The 27,200-nt window shown below is 42.3% G+C and overlaps 1 protein-coding gene across 1 annotated transcript in view; it reads left to right on the forward strand.

The window, feature by feature from the left end:
• The window catches only part of necab2 (N-terminal EF-hand calcium binding protein 2), a 101,568-nt gene that overhangs the window by 55,373 nt on the left and 18,995 nt on the right, over nt 1-27,200 (forward strand). Inside the window, exons 8-9 of the mRNA XM_070907956.1 lie at nt 9,482-9,561; nt 16,223-16,279. Coding sequence (XP_070764057.1) covers nt 9,482-9,561; nt 16,223-16,279 — 137 coding nt within the window. The remainder of the gene's footprint in view (nt 1-9,481; nt 9,562-16,222; nt 16,280-27,200) is intronic.

The raw sequence follows: 27,200 nt of genomic DNA on the forward strand, positions 1-27,200 counted from the left end.
CTATTTCTGCCACTATCCCTCCCACTATCACTATAATGGAACATGTTTGATATTATTTAGTTTGTTTCATTTCTTATTTATGTGCCAAAGATATTCAATGTTCAGATCTAGTCCTCCAGCTCCATGGCCATTTTGTGGAAACACTCTTCACTGTTTGTTGTAAATAATAGAATTTACATTACAGTATTTAATGAAACAGATGCACAGTTTTTAGCTCTGTTTTTAGAAACAGTTACCACTCTTGCCAACCAGTGACTTTCTGAATTGAATCACACCTTTCTGACAACATACTGTAGCTCACGGGACTCTCAAATTATAGATATAAGAGTTTGCATGGACACACCACTGAAGTTACGGCATGCTTTGCAAAAGACAACGTGTTTTTAAAGCGTGCATGATTTATAGCATATAGGTAAAAACATACTAAACCACTGGCCGTTGTCTCCTGCCACTTTATGTTTTGTACTGCAAAACAACACCCTCTTCAGCATACTTTCCACAAAATCTTACTTATCCTATTTACAGTGATAATTTTTACGTGATAATGATTTATTAACATAAAAATGTCATACAATTTAGCAAACGATATCTTCTGCGCTGAAATACCAACAGCACATGAGCATCCCGTCACACCCATATCAGAAAACATCTGAAAACGTCCATTTGTCAATGGATAAAGCTGCTGGTGTTTCTGTGATTACATCGTGGAGCCACCAGATGCACAAACAATAGAGTTGATGTCGAAGCCATTATTGATTTAGTGAGTGATCAGCAGAGCAGATATTGATCTTCTTTGTTTTAATAAACAGTGTGAGGGTCACTCACACTGCAATAAATCAGAAGTGACACAGAAAACCACAGAGGAGGTCACATGAAGTGGAAATGCTCACTTTTACAGCATACACAGTATCTATACCAAGGCCAGCTGTGTGTGACTTGACATATTTTAACACAGATTGGAACATAAAACACACATTTCTTTACAAGATTTGGTTGCCTTGACAGGAATTTCTGTGATTTCTGGCCTCGCTGAAACAGTTACGTAAGGAGAGTGTTTCCAACAGTTACTCTGGTCTCTGTAAACCTTCATTGGGATGATGTACACACACAGATTCTGACAATGCTGTCAGATTGGATGTGGCATGGCAGCGATGGCGCTTTATTCTATACACCAAGCCTGGGTTCTGACAGCATGCTGCCAAAGAACAGCTAACGCTTTCTCTAAGAATACACCCTCATACACGATACACAATGTGCTGTTGTGTTACTGTTTGTAGCAGCGAATATCCAAGTGTGTGTACAAAACCACTGAGAGTACAGAGTGGTTGTTGGAAAATCCTAGTCTTATTTTTGGATGTTGTTCCCTCTTTGCACTTCGAGGAATAGTTTGACATATTTTGGGGAAACATGCTTATTCGCTGTCTTGGTGAGAGTTAGATGAGAAGCTCGATACCACTCTCATGTCTGCACACTAAAAATGAAGCTAAAACACTAGGCCACTTAGCTTAGCTTAGCATGAAGAGTGGAAAAGTGGAAACAGCTAGCCTGGCTCTGTCCGAAAGTCCGCCGACCAGCGCCTCTCACAAATGAACATGTTGAACGGCGTTTGTTTAAAAAAAAAAACCCATTTAAAAACAACTATTTCTTCCTGTAGTACCTTAACCAACCATAAAACCACATGACATTTTAATGCTTCAGTTTTTGTACAAATTAAACAAACAAGAGTGTCAGTTAGTGAGCATTAGTGAGTTTTAGACGTGTCAGTAGACAGTTTTTGACACCTTTGGACAGTGCCAGGCTAGCTGTTCCGCCCTATTTCCAGTTTTTGTGCTAAGCTAAATGGCTGCTGTCTGTGGCTTCACATCTTCACGGACATAAGAGATGTATCATTTTTTTCATTAGAGTCCTTGTTGGCTGCTTCATACCTTCAAGCTGGGAGTTTCTTTCTGCTAAATTATTGATTTACCTGGGCGACAATAGAATAAGCGACATTTTCTCACCCCAAGATATGTGGCCCTTGACCCTGACCCAGATACAGATGTGTTGATAGAGACAATATGAGCAAGAGATGACACAGGCCACTGATAGTGACAGAGCGGTCCAATAAAACAAAACCAAAGTGCTGCTGGGTAATAAAGACACCTCCAGTGAATACTGTATATGACTGTGTTATAGACATAACTAAACATATGTGCTGCTATGTATTTTTAAATACATAGCCTTTCACTTCTCCAGAAGACCCCTCCAAATGCAACAACATATCAAGTGCACTGCAGAAACATACTGATAAAAAAAAATCCAAATAAAAATCTTCTCAGTCATTTCTGTGGTCTTAAGATTATCTGAGATAAATAATAAATCGTTTGCTTTCAACCTGAGTCAAAAGTAAAGAAAAAAAGTTATTTTTTATGATTAGAAAGCTTCTGTGGTAAACCAGTGGAGCATTCTAAGTAATGAAGAGAGTCCACACTAAAAGCAAAAATGTAATGCATTTTGGCTTGTTTCGTCTCAATTTGGCCTGCTTTTTATTCCTTCTGTTGCTCATTGGAAGTGAATGTTCAAAGCCCTGTTCAAAGTGCATATTATATATCATTCTGCGGCTAATAAATGAAATAAATCTGACAGAAAACCTATTTCAATACATACAGAATTTCAGAGGAGTCTCACCAAAACAGTGCATGACACTGACGGAGAGCTTCAGTATCATACGGCTGTCCTCAGATGGTCCGTCTGCCTCAACACGAACATCTTCCTTAATGAGGATAGCACACTGTAAGCCTACTAGACATGGGCTCATTATGAAGAAATTATTGGAGGTTACGCACATTTCGTTCTGTACACACAAATGTAATGATTGCTGCTGGTTCGCACGACACCAGCTTTTCTTGTTCTCTTTTCTTGCTGTTCTCAGAGCCTCAAAAGTGCAGAAAGAATGGCGGGTTTAACATCAAAAGTTTTGTGTCAGTGATCTGCGCAGGTCTGATCTACAGCAATTGAAAAGTTTCTTGAAGTGCTTCAGTTCTGGTGCTGCATAGAAGGAAAATGGATTCATGTTGGATGACTCGCACAAAGACGGCAGCTCAAACTGACAGGTTTTTCAGTTCCTCTTTTCATAGTCCAAGCATCTGTCACCTGTCAGGGGAGTATACCCCGGGATGTATTTGAGCTCACAGCGTGTCAGAAAAGGCCACCGAGCTACACACTGCAGTAAAAATGAACAGACAAGTAATGGTTCGGGTGAGATTTAAATGGTTTATTTGGTTCATAAGAGACAACTGTCTTGGTCACCACCTGTGCATCATTTGTTCGACTCTGTCTGGGCACTCTAAAACCTCAGAGTTGCCAAGTTCATCTGCGACAGCGCTGGGTCCCCGTGAAGTTCAGTGCCTTGCTTCAGGGCGTAGCGGCACCCAGCGAGCTCGACAGATGGGGATGTGCAGGAGGTGGACGAGTTCAACATCAACCCAAACAAGCACTGCGTTTTCACCGTGCAGTAAAAAGTCATTTTAGCCCTCATTTGACTAAACATTAGCGTGCGGCTCAGCTCCGAGCGACAGTGGCCGCCGCCAGGTTTGATTTCAGCACAAGTAGTCATCACATTAACAGCTATTCACCATCAGAATGGCTGGACAGTAGCTGTTGCTGGAGGACAAAGTGCTGCTTGATTGCAGCGTTTCAGCGGCGGCTTTGGGAATTCGAGTCGGAGCGCTTCCGGTCATTGTACAGCCTCCATGTTCTGATGAAGACCTTTAGTGATATTGAACCGAACTGCTGTGGTCTGTTTTGTGTCCGCAGCAGATAAAAGATGTTTTTGTCATTTTTGCAATAAGCCAGACTGCTGGGCTCGCCGCACTGTTTAGTTCACACACATGCCATGAAGACATGTTGCATGAATGGAGGTCAACAGATAATGAAGGTGTTCCTCTTTCAGCCCACTGACTGTAAGGCTAAAATTAAAACACTTTGAACCCCCCCCCCCCCCCACACCCCCATTTAGCATTAATAAGCAGTATATCAACACTTAATGAATTGTTTATAAGGCACTGTGTAGTTGTGAGCAGATAAGGACATTTTAAAGTGTTAATAATGTATTTTTGAAAAGTACACAGCTGATGTGTAAACTGTTTACCAATGAGTGATAACGCAGAATAACAAAGCTGTAATCATAGTTAATATATAATTACTCACAACAAATCCTATAGTCTGTTATAAAGCACTTATTAACTGCTAATACACATGTACAAAATCATTCACAGGGTTTAAAAATGTTTATAAACGCGTCTCAACTAGAGGTCAACTTACTAGATTTCTTCTGGAGCTTTCAGCCGCACCAGCTAATGGAGTTTGCCTATAATTACACTATGCACTTTATTAACTAATACTGTAATTCCAAAGTCAAAGCTGGGATAGCAGCCTTTAATGCTCTTTGTCAATCTCACACTCTTTTCCCCCTACCTCGTCTCTCAGTTTCGCCGCCCCCCCCCCTCCTCTCTTCTGTACTGTGGACTGTAAAGCAGCTCTGACAGCTGAGGACCTTGATGTCAGCAGTGCTTTGTCTTCAGTCAGGACAAGTCGATTGATTAATGGCTCCCAAATCCTCTCTCTTCTCTCTCCCGGTCCTACTGCCCACCCTCCTCCAACACATGTGATTTACTCCTGCACCCCTGGGCCAGTTCTTCACTCCCTTACTGTTCTCCTCCACTTATGGCTGTATGCACACATATGAAGTCTCTTTTGGAGTTTTGTTATCTCCCTTTTCTCTGCAAAGACTGACAGAGAGATGGGAGTGGGTGGGAGGGAGGGTGGAAAAGACAAAGAGTAAGGAAACGAGTAAGAGGGGGAAAGGAAATAAGAGAGCTAAAAATATCCACCACCATCTTTAAGTCGAGCAATGCTATATCGTTGCTGTGTGCAACGTTTCAGTGCATCTGGCCCTTTACTGACGAGTTTTAATTGTGTATGGACTGCGGTACACTCCGATACACTGCCTATGAGTGTGTATGTGTTAATGTATGTATATATATACTGTAGGAATGTGTGTGTCCTCGCTTATGGAGAACATGGATGTACATTCTGTACATTCTTATCCATATGTTTCATTTCATGTTTTCCTGTGATCCCTAATTGGCTGTTCAGTGAGCCTTAGTTACTGTTGCTACCCCTGTGAAGCTTTTCACATGGCTCATTACAATGACAACGTGATAACGGTGGCAGGTGTACCACAACCAATTTGGTAGCAATTTTTGAAACAATGGGTCAAAATTGTTTCGAAAATTGGGTCCACTTTGCCAGCTGAAGTGACAACTGTCCTGCAAGCAGATTTGCTCTGCTGTAGCTAGCTATCTAATTAAGCTAACGTTAGTTCCACAAGTTTCCAGCTGACCTTTTAGTTCTTCCCATAGACTGTATATAAAGACGGACAACATGACAGCTCCCTGAAAGTGAAGCCGAAACATCTCGATCGCCCCCTGGTGGCTGGCTGCAGTATAGGTCATGAACCCCGCCCCATCCATGTTAGCGGATGGGACATGGGCCAAACTAAAAAATCTAAGTACACATCAAATGCATTTTTCTTGTACTGCACTGTAGAATTAGTTAGTCCTAGTATTATATGTACCATAAAAAACATTTTGTTCTAATATAACCCTGTTAGCTTACAGGACATAATTAACTTACATGCATGTTTGTATTATCAAATATTTATTATCAATATTTAGGATGCGGACTAACTAATGAGTTTAAGGAAACATAACGCTCCGATAAAGAGCATAACGGAGCTGTTAAAATCTAACAGCATCCAGGACTGGCCTCCACACAGTGGGGAAATAGTACACAGTGAATGTGCTAATCGTAAACAGGCCTTTTTTTTTAAACATAACTCCTAAGCCCACAAACAAATGGAGTTAGTTAATGAGATGCCCCTTTGCCTGCGGCTGACGTTACAGCAGATAAACACACACAGTTCTTTCCTCACACTTTTGCTCTTGTCTTGTTGTTTTGGGGGTTTTAGAAAGGCTAAAAGCAAAGACACCGCCCTCCAGAATCTTAAAATGCAGAGTATCTTACTACAGCCCCATGCACACCGCTTCAACATCCCGAGAAATCAGACACTAGGGAAACGTAATCATTTGAAAAGGCCTGTCAAAAAAATGTTTTAGTTTCATTTTGTCTTTTTTCCCCCAACAAACACCTAGTAATGGTGGTTGCTGTTTGGTCTTCGTACGTTAATCTTCTTCCTTGTATTGTATCTACGGATTGAAGTCTTTAAGCACACGTGCATTGTGTGCATTTGTGTGTGTGTGTGTGTGTGTGTGTGTGTGTGTGCCCAGCTGTGCCTGACGACAATATGTGACTGGGATGGAGAACAGAATGGAGCTGCCATATGTTTTCCCACCTGCTGAGACAGATGAGATGTCTGTAAGAGTAGGAAAAACAGTAGCTGGTAATTAATACCAATAAGATATAATATATTGCACACTGTTGTTAAAAATGTAACGTATCTGATCTCATAAACAACAAGCTGATCATCCTTCCTCTTTTGCACGGGCCTAGAAGTAGATACTGTTGATTATTATAGTAAAATCAGCAATCAATTGTTCTGAACCACTGGGGTGATGCTTTTATCCATGACAAGACATCTTCAGTCCTGGAAAAGCTGGAGACGGTGTTTGAGTGGGTGGCAGTGGGTGAGTGGGCCAGTGTGAGGAGGGCAGAGGAAAGGCTAGTTACAGTAATGTGCATAAAGTAAATGTTGGCTCCCTACTCTGTTTTGTGTAATTAGATATCTGGCAGCTCCTAACAGCAAAATAAACTCTTATGCTGTGGAGAAAGAGATTATCTTACATAAATATGATTTAAAAAAAAACTGCTAGTTAGTATCACAGAACTCACCATCTACAGAAACTCCAGTTTCAACAAGAGAAAATGCAGAATGAATGCAGTCAGATAAAGAACGTTTTGACATGCAGCACACAACGTGCAGCTTTGGCAATGAAGTTTGGCATTTAAAGTAAATAAGGTGATACACGTGACCATAATTTCTAGCATTACTAGGCTGCCTGTTCAGTCAGGTCCAGAGAGTTAATTGGCTTTGCAGTTCAACTAATAATGATGACTGTACCATTTATTCTAAAGGGAAATCATTTTCAAAGTATTTGTTATTTCCTAAACGAGTTGGTGTGTAGTGACTGCTGTAAATGGTGTCCTATAAAAGACGAACAGAACAAACGTTTGTGAACTTTTCAGTCACTTAATTTGAGAGGCACTGTGACGACAGTGGACCTTTTTGTCATGATTCGTGTCAACACATTTAAATACTGGCTGACACAGAATGGAAAGTTAAATTAGGTGAATGTGGAATAACTCAAATCAGGTTTAATTGAGGAGAAAGTCAATAGAGACCTCCTGCCCCTCATCCCGCTGCTAGATTCGAAGGCTGTAATTCCTCTCACACTTCTATAATTGACCGGGACACTTATTTTTTAAGTCCATCGAAATGACCACTGGGCTTTTATCTCCAACTGTCTCCATGGTTACAGACTATGGTTTAGTGGATGAGTGTGTGTGTTTGGGGCAGAGGGAGGTAGCTCCTAATTGACTGGCTGTTAAAGCTTTTAATGAAGAGTGGGCAGCCAGCTCTCCAATTAGCTGTGAGGAGGCCATCTGGGGATGAAAAGAGGACGGCAGCTCAGGAGAGAGTGGAGGAGAGGGGGAAGAAGAAGACGAAGGAACCGAGGGGGGGAGAGAGAATCACAGGGCGCAAGAGGGTGAAAAGAGAGGCGCTCATCCAAAATGGGGTGAATGAGAGGGAAACGACGTGTTTTCTCAGCGTTCTTTAGGGTTTTTTCACCGTTTTTTTTAGTCGCACAAACACACACAAATAGGCAACCATCATCAACAAAGACAGTGAGGAACAAAACAGGAACACTGGACATTTCACTGTGGGAGTTAAAAAGTAGTTAAAGGTGCAATATGAAGCATTTTAACATAAATACACTGTAAACACATTAAAGGACCCCTGTGGAGTTTTTTTGTAAACAAACAAAAGTTACTGTATGTTTACATTCAGTGTATCCTTGAGCTCTAACAGCATCTTGACAACATCTTGAACACATTTGATTGTTTTTTAATGGTTCATTGCTTGCTTGCTTGCTGGTAGTCTTCTCCTTCCTTGCCTTTATTGGTGCATTGCTACATTTCTTGGCACGTTACCGCCACCGACAGTTGTTCAGCAGTATAGCGTGAAGCCAAGGGCATGAATTTTGTATTGGGTCGTCCACGTGCTTGTGCAGAGGAGTGTCATGCAAGGGGGGACAGGTAGCAGCATCTTCTTCACAACAAGAGGCGTCCAGTTTTAATGGGAAATGTGGTCTTAATTTTGAGAAATGTTTGCTAATACCCTAACAAGCCCTATGACATATGAGTCTTAGTTAGTGTCAGTTTTCTTTTACATAAATCATTCTACTTTATAATTAATCATATACTGTGTCCATAAAATGCTACAAGAAGCACCAATCTGTACCACCAATTAAAGATGTTGCAAATAGAGCTTAATTCTTTTGATAAAGTTTCTGTCTCTTAACACACTTACATGGTGAGGAGAGGTCATATCATTCCATTATGTTTTACAGTTGTTGATAATGAGATTAAGCATCAATGCGAATGATAGACGTGTTCCTCTACCGGCTTCCTTTCTAAACAGTCAACATTTTCGGTGAAAGTGAAATTTTGCTTTAAGAAACGCTAATTACGAAGAGCCCAAAATCACGCCGGAGTCAGAGCCAATTAAGCAGGGCACCTCAAAGGAGCTGGATTCCCATCCGTCCATTTCTTTACTATCTTTGAACAGACAGAAAGTTCCTTCCGATAAACAGGTATAATTGCCTGTTTATCAGCCTCTTTGGAACTCCCACTTTACATGAAATATTCAATATTCATTACAATGGAAATGAAAAGAGAGAAAGATGAGAAGGAAAGAGCAAAGATAGTGTAGTATTAGGCGGTATAATTCTTAATGTACTGGGCAGTACCTGCTTCAGTGAAGCTGTGGTTTTACTGTACCTATTGTGTGCAGTTTGTTGATCATATGATTGTATTTCAGAATGAGACAGATTGAAGCTGTACAGAGAAATGCATGCTACTGTCATGCAAGCATGATACCCAATTATAAAAACAAATGAAACAGGAGAAAGACGTGGTGGTGACATACTTGTCAGAAATAAATTGACAGTATATTCATGGACGAGCTATTTGTTCTCAGGTTTAAAGGACATACGTATTGCAAGAGGAAGTGAGGTTACAACCTGTGGTTAGGCTTGAGGAAATCTGATATATATATAATCTGATTCAATATGTATAAAACATATATGGGTAAATGTAATCCAGCTGCATCAACTAGTCAACAAGTGAATGCAAGTAAATGTGTATTCATACTCGTTCATTCAGTGTATTTAGACTTGGTGTATGTTTGTGTGTTTTGCAGGTGCCGTAGAGGTGAGGAAAGAAGGTCTGGAGGCTCAGATCAACCGCCTGGCTGAGCTAATCGGACGACTGGAGAATAAGGTAAGATATACTATGCAGAGACACACACACTGGGTGAAATGCAATCACGGAACCCATCGGCTATTGTCCGATGGCGATTTAGCTTAGAGATGAGCTTTTTATTAGCTTTAATTTGATTTATCTGGGTTCTGAGATTGCTAATCGGACTGTAAACAACCCGAACCGTAAGCCAAAAGCCCAAGTCTTAAAGGATAAGGCCGGCAATATTCAATATTCGTATTGTCAACCAAACCAAACCAACAATTAATTGAGTGTGTTAACAAGTATTGTGTGTGTACCAAAGCCTGATCTTATTCCTCTGTGCCATAGAGCTCCATTGTTGTCCAAAAACACACAAATGAGTCACACTGTTGCACTGGGTGACATGTTCATCCATTACCATGAACATCATTAAAGGAGATCAAATGTACATAAACTTATTTAGTAGCCATATTGTAAAGAACTATAAATTAAAGAATATACGTGTACATGGGATATAGGTGCAGTTTGTTTAAAAGGATTAAACGTTCTGCAGAGAATAAATTACAAAAGAAATGACAAAAAATGAGTTCAACCAGACTTTAACCAGACAGACTGGTGGACTTCCCACTCTGTTGCACTGTTGGTTTCTCCTTTTATTTATAGCCCTACTCATCCCTTAGACTGCTGCAACTCCTCTATCGTCTGCAAACAGCACAAGCCAGTGATCTCGTCCTCTCTCTAAACTCTTTTACCAACTTGTCAGCATGTGGAGGATTTGGTAGCCTGAGATGTTACATTGGCCAAACTGGGCGATGCTGAAGCAGCATACTGAAGTTGAAGGTCTGCAGAAAGGAAAAGTGGTGAAGAAGGAAGGCGCAGGGGATTGAGGAGGAGGTGAAGGAGTGGGTTGGATAAGGAGTTAATTAACACTAAGTGATGGAGAGGAAAGGATGAAGGGAATGGATGAAGAAAGAGACAGAGGAGGCAATTAAAAGCCTTCAAACTATTGCAATGCGCCGTTTTCCACTCTTCCTCCGCTTTGTAGCAGTCCCAGATGCCGCGTCGTCCTCCTCCCTCCCTCCCTTCCTCCATCTTTACATATGTCATTCCTCCCTTACTCCCCTCTTCCTCCCCTCCTCCTGCCCCTTCCTCCCACTCCCTCTTTGTCTCTCCGTTTCTCTGCATTGCCCGCTTCTTGTCCAGTACTGAACATGTTAAGGCTAATGGAGCCCCAACCGACTCAGCTGTCTTTGGGAGAGCGGGGCCACTACAGCAGAAAGATCTAAGAATAACTAAACGCAATGTACTGCCAGGGGGGAGGGAGGAGGGGAGGGAGGAAGGGAGGGAGGAAGGGAGGGAGGGAGGATTGTGGATGAGACAAAGGGAATCACATAAAGAAAATAGAAATTGAGGAGAAGAATAAAAAGAAGAGAGAAACTGAATGTTTGATCATGTTTTATATGGTCGAATACCAGTTTGTGGGAACAGATCTGTGTCTACAACCCTGATCCCTGTTCAGAAACGACCTTTAGCCCTTCCACCTAGATGCTAATTTAATACACTTCTAACAGATTGCCCAGGTTTAAGTAGAATTGTTTCACTCAGTCGAGTGACCTCCATTTTAGAAGAAATGATCGAAACGCCTTCCACTAAAGAATTGTTCAATAATCGCCTGTGACCCTGAAGCCCTCCTGAGAGCCCATTACTCTACTCAGAGGCTTGTTTACAGTGACTGATGCACAAAGGCACATCTTCTCACGGACGACTAAACACGGTTGAGTTTGATTTTTACCTGTTTAGACAGGAAAGAAGAATGGAACTCCATAGGAATGATTTGTTTTTATGTTTAGTTTTATTTTCTTATTTTCTATTTTTTGTAAAAGTAGCCAGTAATAAATTGAAGTCTGAAATGTGCACAAAGGGAGAAGAAATGACCGTGACGCTGCTTTAATTCATCCAGTGTTTTTTCCATCTCATCAACAAGCTACATCCAAAGCGACGTCTTATAGTCAAGTCAGCTCCCAACGTTGTCCCAGTAACCAACCAATGAAGTCAAAGTGAATGAGAGTAAAATTAAAGGAAAAGTCTAGATTAAGCTTTACATTACAGTGTAATTGTTTGGTATCACTAAGATACTTACTGGGTATCTATACCAGAATATATAAGTACAAGGTTAGAAGACAAGAGGCAAGGGAATAAGTGCCCTGTAATTAATTACAGTACTTTTGTTATTGGGTAACAAGACAGTCATAAGCAACATGATTGACTTACAATAAACAAATACTTTTGTACATTACATAACATTTTTAAATATGGTGCCCTTAATATTATTAATATAATGTACATTATTGTTTTTACAGAGGGACAAAACTCAGAGGCTCAGAAGAAGGGTGTACCTGTAAGCTGTAGCTAAAGCTTTGAAATGATAATAAAATATCAGTCATGTAGTTTTGGGGTCCATTGTCAAATTGTACCTGAAAGACAGTGAACCCCACATTGCTCCTGTGTGTGTGTGTGTGTGTGTGTGTGTGTGTGTGTGTGTGTGTGTGTGTGTGTGTGTGTGTGTGTGTGTTGGGGAAAAACAGGTTAAGTGGCTTTGAACAAAAGCATTTCCCAAATGAAAGTCCAATCACTCTGCGGTGTATCCTTCCCCGTGAATTCCTCTCAAAATGTAGGTTATGGTTTCAACATGAGCATTTCAAGATTGTCTGTCATATAGAATCAGTTATTGTTCTCTTTGAGAGACGACATCTGTCAGAAATGTTTGCTAGGTGAAGCGGTTTCAAGTTCAAAAGGCCGCACATCACTGAAGATCTATTGCCTAGTTGGGGGTTTACAGTAGGGAAATGGGATGTGATTAGTTCCAGGAGACTTTCTGATAGGGTCTGGTCTTGGTTTTCCTGGCAACTGAGCTCCCAAAAACCACCTTGGCAATCACGGCCCTGGTTTTTCTGATATTTAAACCAGGTCGGAGAGCTGAGGTGGAAGGAAAAGTCGGACTGAGAGTTTTTATTGGTTTATCCAGTCCTACCTTTAAATGAAAACATGGGCATTTTGGGAAATAGGTTTATTCATTCTGGCTGAGAGTAAGAAGATAGATTTCATATCGGTATGGTAAAGGCTACATCCAGCAGATGCTTAGCTTAGCTTAGCTTAGCATAAAGACTGGAAGCAGGGGGAAACAGCTAGCCTGGCTTTGTGCTAGGTAAAGCGCTCTAATTAACACATTTTATCTTGTTGTGGACCGTTTCCTGGCCAGGACCACGTCCTGGAGTCTCTGCTGGTTGTCTGGCAACCTAACGGTGACAACGAGACTTCAGAAGGTCACTGCTTTCGGCCGAGAAATGGTTCCACGCATAACTACGTGTTTCTGTTTGTGTGCGGCTTAAACATCTAATGTGTTAATTAGTGAGCTTCAGAGGTGCTGTTAGGCAAAGCCAGGTTAGCTGTTTCCCCCGGGTTCTTGTCTTTATGTTCAGCTAAACGAACTGGCTGATGGCTGTATCTTTGTATTTAACACAGAAACGTGAGAGTGGTGTCGAACCTCTCATGTAACTCCTGACAGGAAAGCAAATAGCAGTATTTCCCAAAATATTCCTGTATTTGTTTTCCTCAAATATTATCTCCGCACCTTTCAAAGCCTTAAAGGCAGAAAGATTAAGATAATTAATGAATATAACGGCTAATAATTTGGAAGAAAATATCGCCTACATGTCTTTCAAAGACCAGAGTAAAACATTTTTTCTTTCAAGTCCACCACCCTTCTGCTGAAAGTCTAATTGTCATGATTGTTAATGATTTCAAGGATGACTCTGAGCATCTCGGTCCTTAATGCTGATTTTTTTTTTTTCTCTTTCCAAACTTAGAATCCATCCAAGAACACAGCACAGCTTATTTCAGATACATTATACTGTCCTACTTTTACGTGGAGGTCTTGCAACGTTGCTGCATTTTCATATGATTTTTGGTGAAAGAGTTTGTTTGTGTAGCGAAGAAATTACCCCTGAAATTACCCTTTCAACGACAGAGAACAGAGAATAGCAGAAAAACACACTGGGGGGAAAAAAAATAGGTCACCAAACTTTTATGTTGGAAAGTGTGTTTTCAGAATAATCAGAGCAAATGAATAGACATTCTGCTGGATTACATTTTCAGAAGATCAGACAGTGTACTGCAGTAATCAAAGCAAAGTATGGCTCTGAGGAGGAGCATTGAACGTGGCTTTGTCTTCGTCTCTCTGTTTGGCCTGGTATTACCTGCATGGATCTCAGTATTGAGCCTGTGCAGGAGTCTGGAAGAGGAAATGATATTATCACACTGCGTCAGAGTGAATCATGAATTGTTTACTGAATGAATAATAAGCCAGCTACACACTGAGTGATGTGGTGCCTGGCGAGATGAAAATAGTGCCTTTTGTTGGCGCCACTGCTCTGTGATAACACGCTGGAAATCCTGTTACCTGCAAACCCTCCTCAAAGTGGCAAATTCGCGTTGCCTCTGTCGCTCAGGTTCCCCCGCTGTCTTCCTCCACGCTCCCCGGGGAGTTTGTTCCTTCTTTTGGTTACAAAATATCGTTATTTATTGCTCTCTGTGTGCCGTTGGAAAAGTCTGTCTCAGGATGACAGCCTTTGATTGCAGCTGCACATCTGGTATAGGTGATACTGAGGCTGAATACTGACAAGCAAAGTGATGCGGCTTTCTTCTCTTTTTGCTGCCTTTGATGAACTGGTGAACGTTAACTACACTGTCCTCCAGAAGCTTTCTGTCCCGGGCCGGTCTTAAGGAGCAGTATCTGAGTCGATCCGGGGCTTTTTTTTTAATGGATTGTTATGGGCTAAAGCTGATCAAAATCCGATCCTTACTTAACTGTACTGTGTTTGTCCACCTCAGCCTGCCAGAGCTGCAGCGCTGCTCTCCTTAATGACAGTTGGCTGCACTGTGTGTGGGTGTGCCAAATTATTTGGTTGCACCGGTGATTGACTTTGACTTTGACTTTACCTAAAGTCTACTGGCTGAACTGCTCAGCTGTAGGTTGGTACAGAAAATAGCAGACAGCGAGTCCTCGCCTCTCCCGCCTTTTATGTGCCACAACCAACAAAACACAGCAACTTCCATTTCAGTCCAGCTGTGACCAGACTGTGACACATCAAGCTCAAATCATTCATCCTGGAGCTCAGTATGTTTCCGGTAGTTTTTACAGTGTGTGTGTGTGTGTGTGTGTGTGTGTGTGTGTGTGTGTGTGTGTGTGTGTGTGTGTGTCTCACCTGCCCACTGTGCCAGAGCCCATTGCCTTGACTTTCCCTGCTGCGTTTAGTAAAACTCTGTTCCCCTGCAAGCGATGCAGACACTATTCATTCACAGTAGCAACAGTGATACTCATCAGTCACCTTGGTGACAGGAACCCGCAGCGCTCACTGTGATTTATTGGAACAGGTTTATATAACTCTGACTCACAGGCTTTGAGAGAGGAGGAGAAAACTAGAAATCAATGTCTCGTCATCTTCACACGGAGACACACAGAAGCACGCCGTACCATTGGCCCACCTGGCTTTACTGATGTCTTATCTGAAGAGCATGTTTGAACTGAACTGTTAATCGTGCCCCCGTAAGTCTTGAATGTGAGCCTGTTAAGTGACCGTTCGCTAAACCCCTCCCTTGAAGCACGGGGATCTAATAAGAGCAAAAGTCATTATCTGAAGAGCTTGGAGGGTGGTGTCTTTACCAGCCTTTCCAAAACCAAAAAAACCCCCACAAGAACTAAAGTGTAAGAAATGGATTACATAGTGTTCCTCTAACATAAGCTGCAACCATGTCTTGCTAACTCGCTTACGACCTACAGTAGTAATTTCCAATGGCAAAATTCTAATTCAAAATCATCTAAGGTTTAAATTAGAAGGAAAAACACTTTAGTAGTACAGTAACACCAGTGCTGACTCTAACAGTGCAGCTCCTTTGACTTTTTGCCAGCTCGGCCTACATGTAGCTTTAGCCTCAATCTTTTGGTATTATATATAGATATATATCATGCATGTAGCCCAGGGTGACCATAATTTCAAACACCCACACTGCATGCTCATGCACACGCACATGCATGCGCACTGCATAGCGACAGTCGTCATTTCAGCAGACAACATCCAAAGGTGTTGGCTAGAAACAAGGGGCCTCTTTCTGTTTACTTCTGTCTGAAATCAAACACCCATTTTTATTTTATTTTTTTACTACTACTTGAATTTTGGTGAATCTGCACATATGTGCAACAATGGAAAGCTTGACAGGCATAGCAACAGTAACTACAGGGTTGGGGCTTAGCGATGGTCAGTTGATAACATTACAAGCTACATCCCCTTATTTTGCACACAGGCTTATGAATTTCAACCAATTCATGCCGTCGATAGCTCCTACATCATGATGTTCACTTCTTTCATGCTGATGTAAGTCATTCTGTTTCATTTCGGGCTTCTCTTATTGGCATGCACCCACCTCCTCTCTGAAGCCTCCTCCCATAATCCCTGCTGAACTTTGTTTTCATCTTAAAAAAGGCATCATGTCCTGCTTTCATGCCTGTTTCTGCTCTCACCGTGGCCACTAATAGCTCTCGTTGTGAGTGACTAATGTCTGCTTCAAGCTGTGGTTGTTGTAGTCGTTGGTCTTGTTGACTGACACGTTGCTGCTGTTGTTGTTGTTGTGCTTCTCCTTGCAGACGGTCTGGTTTGATCTGCACCAGAGGCTAACAGACACAGATGGCACTACCAGCGCAGTAAGTAGACACTAAATGAATAACCGTTGTACATTACACTGCAACACGCAGCCCCAGGTGCAGCATCACTTACTGCTGCCTTACAAAGGCCAACAGCCACTGCAGCAGTGCCTCAGGCTGTAGTGTTACAAGGCTGAGACACGACTTTCTGATGTAATTAACACGGGACAGCACTTCTGCCCGACCAGCGCCGACCAAAAATAATCCAGGTCTCAGTGCCCATCCCATGGGCGCCGATCTTTTGAATGATTTCCCAGGAAATGTGCTTGATGTTGTTTAGTTGTCTAGACCTGAATAATAACTCTGAGTATTCGCAGGAAGAATGAATAGCTTCACACACTATCTTACAATATCGAACACCCAGAGAAAACAACATATCAGCTGCCCTAGAAACATACAGCATATTCAGGGTGTGTGATATTCAATGAGATAGTGATCAATGATTCATGTGAAAAGCCACCAGCGCCGCGTGGACTTCTTCTTTTCAGGCTGTGTTTGGATTGAATCATGAATCAGAATTTCTTTTTTTTTGTTAGAGTCTCAACTATTTGACACCTTTTTCAGATATAATTTCACCCAAGACTGCTATCACATACAGCTCTTGTATGCCTGCAGTGAAGTGGAGATAAGAGTGCAAGAGTGCAATAGATACAGTCAAAAACTATCTGACAGGTCTGAATGCCTGCAAAAAGCCATAAGCAATCTTTACCTTAGAGGAATGTAGATTTATTGTATTCACATGTGCTTTTCATGAAACCTGCTGTATTGCAAAGAAGATTCTTGCTTATGAAACAGGCTGTGGGATCACTGGCACCAGTATAAAGATAGGTTTAGTTGCATTTAAACCTGAACAAGTGACGAATGGATCCTGGAAATATGTACATGTGCTTTCTATAAACATGAACAATCACTGCAGCATCAGTCACATGCATAAAACTCCATCAGAAATATAAAGCTGTGTATACATGTTCTCACATGCGGCTAGCTGCAAATGGATCAAGACACACTCTCAATCATCCGTTTGCATGTCGACGCTCATTAGACCTGTCAACGGAAAGAGCGTCAAAGAGGTGCAAGAGACCATTACTCTCGGCCGTGGCTATTTAAAGCGGGCATATTATGAATTCATCACATGTACCTGTGATCTGTACGTCAGAAAAGATAATCAATAATTCAGTTTAAAGAACCGCTATCAAAACAGTGCTTCATAATAAGGGACATAACGAGAGAAACGCTGAACACAGACGGACAAACTTGAAAATGACGTCACCATTGCAAAAAAAATGACAAAGCTGATCACCGACAAGTAGCAAAATTGTCAGTCTACATCCACGCTAGTGTCTTTGTGAAGCTGTACTTACTTAAATGCTAACAAAAGCATGCTAACATGCTCAAAATGACAATACTAACAACTTGAAGTTTACCAGGTATAATGTTTATCAGGTTCACCATCTTGTTTGTGAGCATGCTAACATTCCATATCCAATATTTGTCAAGATATTTCACTAAAAAACAAAAATGTCAACCTCATGAAGGCGCTAGAGGAAGTCAGGGATGACCACAGTCACTTCCTCTGCTGGGGACCGTCAATGTCTGGACAAAATGTCATGGTAATCCGTCCAATAGCTGCTGAGATATTTCAGTCTGGATCAGTTGACCAACATCACCATCCCGAGAGCCGTGCTGCTAGTGTGGCTAAGAAATCACTCTATCGGTGAAATACATCTGGCCCCAGATCTGCGCCACAAGGAGTTAAAAAAACAGATCTTCTTCTGTCTGCAGGAGACCGGTGTAATAATCACCTATTGCACTTTTACCCACAGCAGTCGGGCCACTTATGTCTCCCCATTAGCTGCCGGAGAGCAGTGAGAGCCCTGACTAAATTGTCCAGTTGTCATGGGCACGGACACCGAAAGGTTATTATAAGAGGCCGCTCGCATGCACTGAGAGGGAGACGCTTCAAGTTGGGTTTTGCCTTTAAAATGCATCTCAAAGAAACGCTCCTAAAACACCCAACAAGGAGCACTTATAAGGACAAGAAGACAAGGAACCGGCAAAAGTCAGAAACAGGAAAATTAAATTGAGGAACAAGTAAAAATAATGAACTTTAAACAAGGAAAGCTTAATTACTCCACCGTCTTAAAGGAAAACATCCCCCTGAATCACTTTCAGCAATTACCTCGCTTTCCAGGGTCCATTAGGTGGTTTGGTGGTTTACAAAAACAGAGCAAGCAGAGAATGTTTTGCCTTTGAGGTTATCATATTCACTCACATACACACAGACTGGGAAAACACTCTGCTTTAGTTCCCATGGTAATGCAGCAGGAGCTTCATCTGACTTGCTCTGAAGTCGATGGCTTATCGGATACCAAACAGTCAGTCCAATTAAATGCTTTTAGATGTGAAAACCAACACATGGATTCAAAGCACTAACATTTTGTGCAGATTTTAGCTTCATATTTTAAAACAACGTAACTTTTTGGTTGACACAGACCCCCCCCCCCCCGAGATGAAATCACGTTCAAAGAAAAAGATAGTGTATGAAATAGCAACCGCCGCAATGTAAATGTAGCGGCCCGGTGAACCAGAGGTTCAGGTTTAATAAGCTCAGAGCCACAGCTCCCTCTCTGCTCGTTGTTTGGTCCTATGGAATGGTTGGTTGTTGTGCACATTTATTATCCTCTATTTTTTTTTTCTTTTCCTTTCAAATAAGTTGTTTTGTTTTCCCCCCACCGCAACCTTCTGGTTCTCCTGCCAGCGCAAATCTACATCTGCTTTGTGGAGGCAGAAAATATTTCCACGAAAACCTGACCCGCGTAGATTGCACGCACCTTAATAAATCCAGGGAAATGCATCAAGCAGCCAGATGTATCATATTTCCTTCTGTTAGTTGCATCTTCCCTTAAAAAGAGGCACACTTCACTGATCACTGGTGTGCCTGTTTGATAAATAAATCACACGTCTGTAGGCACGGTATGCTTCTGCAACCAAGTGAAAAGGGTTATTAAATCTGGTCTTTTATTCCCAATCTCAAAAAGAGATATATGTGTACTAAAAAGTGAAACACAATTACAATTTCCTTTAAAGCTTCTACCATCCACCTTTCACCTCCTCTCCTCGCCCCTCCATCTCACCCTCTTATCCTGCAACCGAGTGTATCATCACCCCTTGAGCCCTCTGTTCCTCGATAACCCCGCTCTGCTGCCTCTAAACACAGATTACTTTTAACAAGGTCATGCCCCTCCTCACCTTTACATAATTTCACATTTCCTACCACAGCAGGCTCAATCCATCCCCTCTGACCTTCCATTCTCCACCAGGAGGAAAGATTCAGACGCGATTAGCCGTCACCCGCCTCTCCCTTACAGTTCTCTGTCAAAGCAATCATCCCTCCTCTCTGCACAAAGACGCCTTGGTGAGTCATATCACCACACAGGGGATCATAATAAGATCATGCACTGTATGAGAGACACAAAGATACTTTGAAAGTGCAGTCGTGGAGCTGAATTAGCATGTGCATTTCACTTGTAGTGGACACTCGTGAGCAGTGAGCGGCTGGCTGACAATGATTTCTGTCATGTGAAGTGGGCAAATCAATCACATACACTGTATCTTGTCAGTCTTTTGATCCTCTGGAGGCACATCAGGAAAGGGAAGAGAAGCAATAAGAACAGGAGAAGCTGAGGCGGAGAGAATAAGGAAATGTAAAAGGGTGAGTGGGATAGAGGGGAAAATTACAGTGTAATAACAGAGAGATGATAGAAATGAAGAAAGGGAATGAGAAAGAGAAAAGGCCAAAGGGATACGAGTGCATTTCTGTTCTTAAGAAGGGATGTTAATTTAATAGCGCCTGAGGTGTTTTTTTAAATCTCAGCAGCACAAATTTGTCATTCGTTCCTCCTCTGTTTTTTACCATTGCATCCAATATCTTTGCACAGCTATGTTTATCTAAATAAAACACATAATCAGCTAGAAGGCACTCAGCACAGAGCACAAACCCACGCCAACGCTCAACTGTTTCCCATCTTGCAAAGCTGCAGCCTCCAAATGACCGTTTGTCCACCTCATGAATGCAGTGATGTTTAACAGCTGACCTGGATATTGTAGACTTGCCCACTAGCACATACAGTACATCAAGACACCAGGAGTCCACAGGCACTGCAGCAAATTTATGAGGCTGTACCATAGACTGTATATAAAGATGGCCGACGCGACGAGTCTGTGCAGTACGGGTCGGGGGTGGAGCCGCGGTATCAAGGTCCCGCCCATACACCCGCCCGACCCAATCACCACTGTCAATCACAGCTGCCATTCATGACGTCTCACCCCCTTTTTATATGAAGGGCCTGGGCTGGAATCGAACCGAGGCCGCTGCCGTAATACTCTTTATACATTGGACGCCCGCTCCACCAGGTGAGCTACCAGGGTGGCCCCTGTATTTAGATTTTGTAGTCTGGCCCATGGGGCGGGGCTTATGACCTATACTGCAGCCAGCCACCAGGAGGCGATCGAGACGTTTTGGTTTCACTTTCAGTTTCACTTTCAGCTGTCATGTCGTCCATCTTTGTAGACAGTCTATGGGCTGTACTAGGTACAGTGGTGCTCTGAGCCAAATGCGAACGTCAGCATGATAACAATGACAATGCTAGCATGCTGATGTGTAGCAGGTATAATGTTTACTCTTAGTTTACCATGTTAGCATGCTTACACTTTCTAATTAGCACTAAACACAAAGTGCAGCTGAGGCTGATGGGAACCTCATTAGTTTTGCAGGCAAAGTGAAAACTTGGACCTGCTGGTGGCGCTACTGCTGATGAAAAGTCAGGGGATCACCAAAACGATTAGGAATCATCCTCTTGGCACCATGAAAGCCTGAACGAGATTGAACGACCAAAGTGGTGGACTAACCCACTGCTTTGGCTAAAAAAAATGTGGACATAAATCTATCGCACTGAACTAATCTTTGGGTTCGGATATTTCTGCCAAATTTTCTGTAGCACTTTGAGATATCTTGCCAACAACCAAGCAGACAAAGATGATACTACTTTCCAAATTCATTAGCAGAACAGACCAATTAAAAAACAATAACAAATTAATGAAAGGAATGTGTGGGAAAACAAAGGCTAAGTGACAAGCCAGCATTTAAAAATAATTGTCGGAGGCTGAGATACACAAAGCAGAGATGAGAGGGAGGAAGGATAGTGAGAAAATTAAAGCTAAAGAATGGGATCAAGGAAGAAAAGATGTCAATTGAGAAAGCAAATTCGTACTGTGTGATACATGAGCAAGAGCTTCTGTATAGGCTCAAATATATAATGTATGCTCCAATAAGATGCAGATAAATGGAACAGACAGGAGGCAAGAGGAGGAAGTGAAGTTCACGGAGGGACATTCAGGACGCTGTGGAGACCCTAATGAAAAATAAATCAAGAGGTTATAAATATGGATATTACCATATGAACGGGTCACGCACTCTACAGCAGCTCTCCCTCAGATGGGCCTGCTCTTTGAATTAACCATAATTCTCAAACACCACCAGTGCTGACTCAGACAAGATGGAGACGCAGTGGGAAATCGGTCCCCCACCGCAGGTCAACTGGACAATGTTGGATAATGGTGCTTCGTACATTTCGTTCAGCAGACGTCCTTGTGTAATGTAAAATTCAAATATAAGAATAATTATTTGCAGAGTTGGAAGATGAAAGAATGAAGGCCATGAATTGTGTTGTTTTCCGAAATATGTACAGGCACAGTATCAAATCCACAAAAAAATACTAATAAATAAAGCATGCCAGTTTTTTTTTTTTATCTGCTTCATCTACTTAGGAATTTAGTAGGAATTTTGTTTATTCACCTTCTTGTCCACAGTAAAATGAGAAGATCCATACCGCTCTCTGTACGTACAAGGCTACAGTCAGCAGCTGGTTAGCTTAGCACAATGACTTGAAAAGCGGGAAAGAGCTAGCCTGGCTCTGTCCAACAGTAACAAAAAACGCCCACCAGCACCTCAAAAGCTCACTAACCCCCCCCCCCCACACACACACACACACACACAAAAAAAAACAACAATGAATAATAATAACAATACGTTTGTGAGCTTTAGAGGTGCAGGTAAGCAAATATTGTTACTTGGAGACGCAGCCTGGCTAACTGTTTCCCCCTGTTTCCAGTCTTTATGCTAAGCTAAGCTAACCGGCTGCTGACTCCACCTACATATCTAGCGTACAAACATGAGAGTGGTAACTCTCTGCAAGAAAGGGACTAAGTGTATTTCCCCAAATGTCAAACTATTCATTGAAATACATAAGGCATGTATGTATTCTCGTCCTGTATTTCCCAGTGATGTTTTGAGACCTTTCAATCAGAGACAGACTATTTTACCATTGTACATTTAATTGTATTCAGGGTTTTACACTAATCTTAATTGCAGTTCTATGTAGCATTAAAAGGTCTTAAAAGTATTACATATGGCTTTCTGAAGCCTACAGATGTACTCCAGTGGAGCAGTTGATTTAACATCAGTGGTGAAGATGCTTGTGTAAAGACGACCCCCCACAGTCATTTACTCCATCCACATCCTCCCGTTCTGACCACTTCTCTGGACGTCAGGTTACAATCACCCTCCTGTCGTGAAGCAGCAGGTGACGGTTCAGTTAGCTCTCCTGTCATCTCCCCAACTCACAAAAACCTTACTGAAATAACCCAAGCCATTCTCGTGTGGGCATTCTTATGAATACAAGGTGCTTTTATTTAAGAGATGATTCATAAAATAGCCACACATGGGCGATGAAGAGTAGGTACCAGGTGTTTCTCAGCACAACGGCCTGTCAGTTGCTTGATACTCTTCTGTGGGTTTTAATGTGAAGCACTACTGTTAATATTTGAAGGTTATGTCAAAGCGAAGAAGGAAGCGACACAAAAGAATGAGAGATGATTCCTTATTGAATTCAGATTGATGTCTTATATCAAATATCACTGTGGATATTGCAGAGGGCGACGCTTTGGCAGCATTTATGTCCATTTTTTATGACACAGTGAATTATTGAGAGTGAGAAAGCATCCGAGAGACAGGTCAGCCCTCGGCAGAGGAACTCTTGAAATATTGAGGAGAACAGTGATTGGTTGGAAACTCAAAAGAATTTACCACAGTGCTCATGTGTCAGACCTGCGGCTCAAACCACATCAAGCGTTAAAGGAGGCGGGAGGGCAGCAGGGTGGTGAACTGTACTCAGAGAGCTATAGCTGCAAGACTCTTCGTTAGCAAGAACCCCTCCCCTGCTGAAGTGTCCTTGAGCAAGACGAATCAGCTACAGGTTCTGCTGCATGGTCTGACCTCTGACCTCCCAGTGGAGGGAGGAAAGAGACTTTCTCTGCCTGGGATCAGTACATCTGTTTTTTTATATGGACTATCATTGAAAAGCGCAGGACTGCTGACGGCGTCGCAGGATGAGCTTCGGCTAATGGTGTCATGTGTAGCATTTTGAATCTCACTGTGTCATTGTGAAACCGAATGTGATATCTTTAGAAGTCTTATCTCGCTCACCGTAAGTGCTAGAGTTTGTCAAAATCAACTCAACATCACTTAGAAAGCTTCCTGATTTAGATTTGAAACTCTATGATTGTGAACTGTGAGGACTTACGTCTTCAGTAAGAATGAATGGGCTTTGGGGGGTGAGTGCCACAGACAGCGTAGGGAAGGCGCCAGACTTTTACTTTAAGACCCGAGGAGGCCAGTCCTGTTTGTTTACAGTCATAAATATATCTCCAAATGAATCTGCTTATGGTATACTAACGCTAATGTAGCACATCTGAAGGAACAATGTGAGAGGTACTAGACGGATTATGTGTAAATTCAGAGCTTATTCGCATTGCATGAATAGCCTGTACACTATAAAAACCACCAAAGAAACATGTGACTGGGTCGTATAAACCTCATCAGAGTCAGTCCTGTCTGACAGGCCTGTTGGTCTGAAGAGTGTCTTATGAGATCTGGATCTTTTCACTGTCTCCCGTCTTGTATGAGCGGTTGCACTCGTTCCCTGAATGGCCACCAATCCCCTGGTGGCTGTTTGTGTGTTTGCGGCGCTGGAGATTTTCTCTGTAAATTCAATAACCGCTCCTACGTGCATTAATCAACCCCAACCCACACTGCCTCTCTCTCTCCCTCTGTTTGCCCCCCCCCCCCCCCCACCTCGCTCTGTCTCTACTGCAACACAATTTAGTCCACTTAGCCTGCAAAACTGACAGCTTGCTCACTGTATCTGTTGCTCTGTGTGTGTGTGTGTGTGTGTGTGTGTGTGTGTGTGTGTGTGTGTGTGTGTGTGGATAGCGCTCTCTCTCTCTCCTCCAATTCCACATATTTTGCCTTTATTGCCTCCCTTCTCTCTTTAATTGACTTCATTGGCCATTTTGTTGCAGGCTTTTACCCAACCGACTACTTACCTAACTGTACTGAAAGGCCCCGTTAATCTGTTTTTGTTTTCCAAATGAAGCCATACCTTGTTCTCTCTGCAACCATAACACATTTTATGATCCTTATTGAATTATTAACAAACCTTGAAACAGTGTAAACCAAATAAAAAAGCAAAACTGTAGGCTCCTTTCCTCACGACTAACAAGAATACTCTTCGAAGATCCTGGTAAATGCAACAGAAGGTGAGAGCGTATAGAAGCAAACAGCAAAACAAGAGAATTACCCAGAGGAGGAGGGAAAAAAATCTGGATCAAAGCCCTGAACACACACACACACACACACACACACACACACACACACACACACACACTCTCTCTCACACACACATATACACACACAGTATAGTGTCAGCTATTTGTCTTCTTCTTTTTTATATAATCGTCTCTTGGAGCCGGCACAGCATTATTTCACTCACATGTCGGGCTCAATGAATGTGAATCACCATGTCAGTGTAACTAAGGTACTGTGGACAATAGACAGAGAGAGAGAGAGAGAGAGAGAGAGAGAGAGAGAGAGAGAGAGAGAGAGTCAGGTAGTTTGGGCAGTGAGGCAGATGTATAGATCCAGAGAGACAGAGCTCTCTCTCTCATTACAGTGAATGCAGATAAGGTCGGAGGCATAGTGAATAAGACACTGCATTTGCTGTTCACTTGACACACACAAATGATTGTAACACACTGATTACAGTCTCTGTAAGTAGGTCCTCGGGCTTCTCACGGCGCCGATAATGAACCGCAAACTTCCCTGCTTCACGTCTGACAACTGTCACGTCTACTGTTAACTATCAGCCAAGGCGTAAAATTCCCACAGTGAATAAGCGTGTAACTATTGGTTAATAGTTGGTGTGTAATTATTGGGAGCAGCGTAAGCTTTCCCACTAATGTTTTGTTTAGTGACCCTTGTATTTTGTCTGTGTTGTGGCAGGAAGGTTTGGACAGGGTTTCCATCGCCTCTCGGCACAAACAAAATACTCTGTGGAAAGTGTGCCAGCCTACTCATCCCGATTGCTTAATTCAATTTCTTAACTAGGCTGTTTTTATATTGTTTTGCTGACGTGACATCTTTTGGTGCTGTCAAGACGTGATTTACATTGTTGTGTGGACCCCATACTGCGGTTCTGCAGATGTATATTGGATTTGAGAGCCCCCCCCCCTCCAATTGCCTAAAAACATGCTCTAGCTTCATAAAGTAAGCTTCATACACATTTGCCTTAAACATTAGGCACTGGTCATAAAAGAGCAAGTCATGCTGTAGCAGCTGTAACACTTCTGAGGGTATTCGATTGATCAAAGGTGCATTTTATTGCTTATGAATGCAGCTTTTCATTTGTGATTACGAAGTCTCACCACAGGGAGAGATGTAATATGAGCATCAGTCCAAACTGTGTTTCATCCTCCGGTCATTTGTCTGCTTAAAACCTCGTGTTTTGAGAACATTGCAAGTTTTCCTGACTTTCTCACTCCTACCGAACTGCACCGCAGCTCTGTTGGATAAGGACCAACGCCTGGTTCAGGTACTTGGCTTCTTTTTAAAATTCAGATCATATTGTTCTCGTAAACAAACCTGAAAGCTGGAGGCGTGAACTCCTCAGAGCTCTCAAATCTTTCCGGAAACGCGCTGGTTGTGAACGTGCCCTAAGACGCACACAGAGAAGTTCCACAGCGAAAAAGTGCATCCCTCGTCAAGAGATGTTGACGTCGATTAAAGGAATAATTTGGAAGATAGATGGAAAAGCAAGGAGGCAGAGTACATTTATTGATGTTGGGAGGAATCCATAAGCAGAGAAATTCACCTGGGATAAGCAAGAGGCAGACGTTAAATGAGTCCTGATGTATTAAATACATGCAGTCATTTAAAAATCAGTTGTTATGCATCATGATGGCCGCTACCTAGAAGTCATTACAGTATGTAAAATAGCTAATTGTGTTTCGCAGAGGAACAATCGAGGCAATGCAGTCTGAAAGAAGACAGAGTGAGTTATGTAGCAGTGAGACTGAAGAGAGAGCATTACAGAACAGTGATACTCCTGCTGCTGAATAGATATACGAGCAGGCTGCATCAGTGGAGCTCACAGGGAGCTGGTATGTAAGATATCTGTGTGTGTGTGTGTGTGTGTGTGTGTGTGTGTGTGTGTGTGTGTGTGAGAGAGAGAGAGAGAGACAATCACAGGGATAAAGAGAGACATGCAGCTTTAGAGAGAATGTGTTAGTGTCGTCTCTGTCAGGCAGAGACAGATAAAGAGATTGAGTGAAGGTGGCGGCAATAAAGAAGAATTTGTCCTTGGAAATATTTCAGATGGTGTTGCATTATCAGGGCATCAGCAGCAGCTGCCGTTTCATTTTCTGTCTTCTTTATGAGGTTTGCAACTTCATGGCCCCACGGGGATTCACCCCCAAATACACCACTGAGTGGAAATGAATTACCATTAATGAACATGTGAGCATGCAT

Source organism: Enoplosus armatus, chromosome 6, assembly GCF_043641665.1.
Source record: "Enoplosus armatus isolate fEnoArm2 chromosome 6, fEnoArm2.hap1, whole genome shotgun sequence".
Taxonomy (NCBI): domain Eukaryota; kingdom Metazoa; phylum Chordata; class Actinopteri; order Centrarchiformes; family Enoplosidae; genus Enoplosus; species Enoplosus armatus.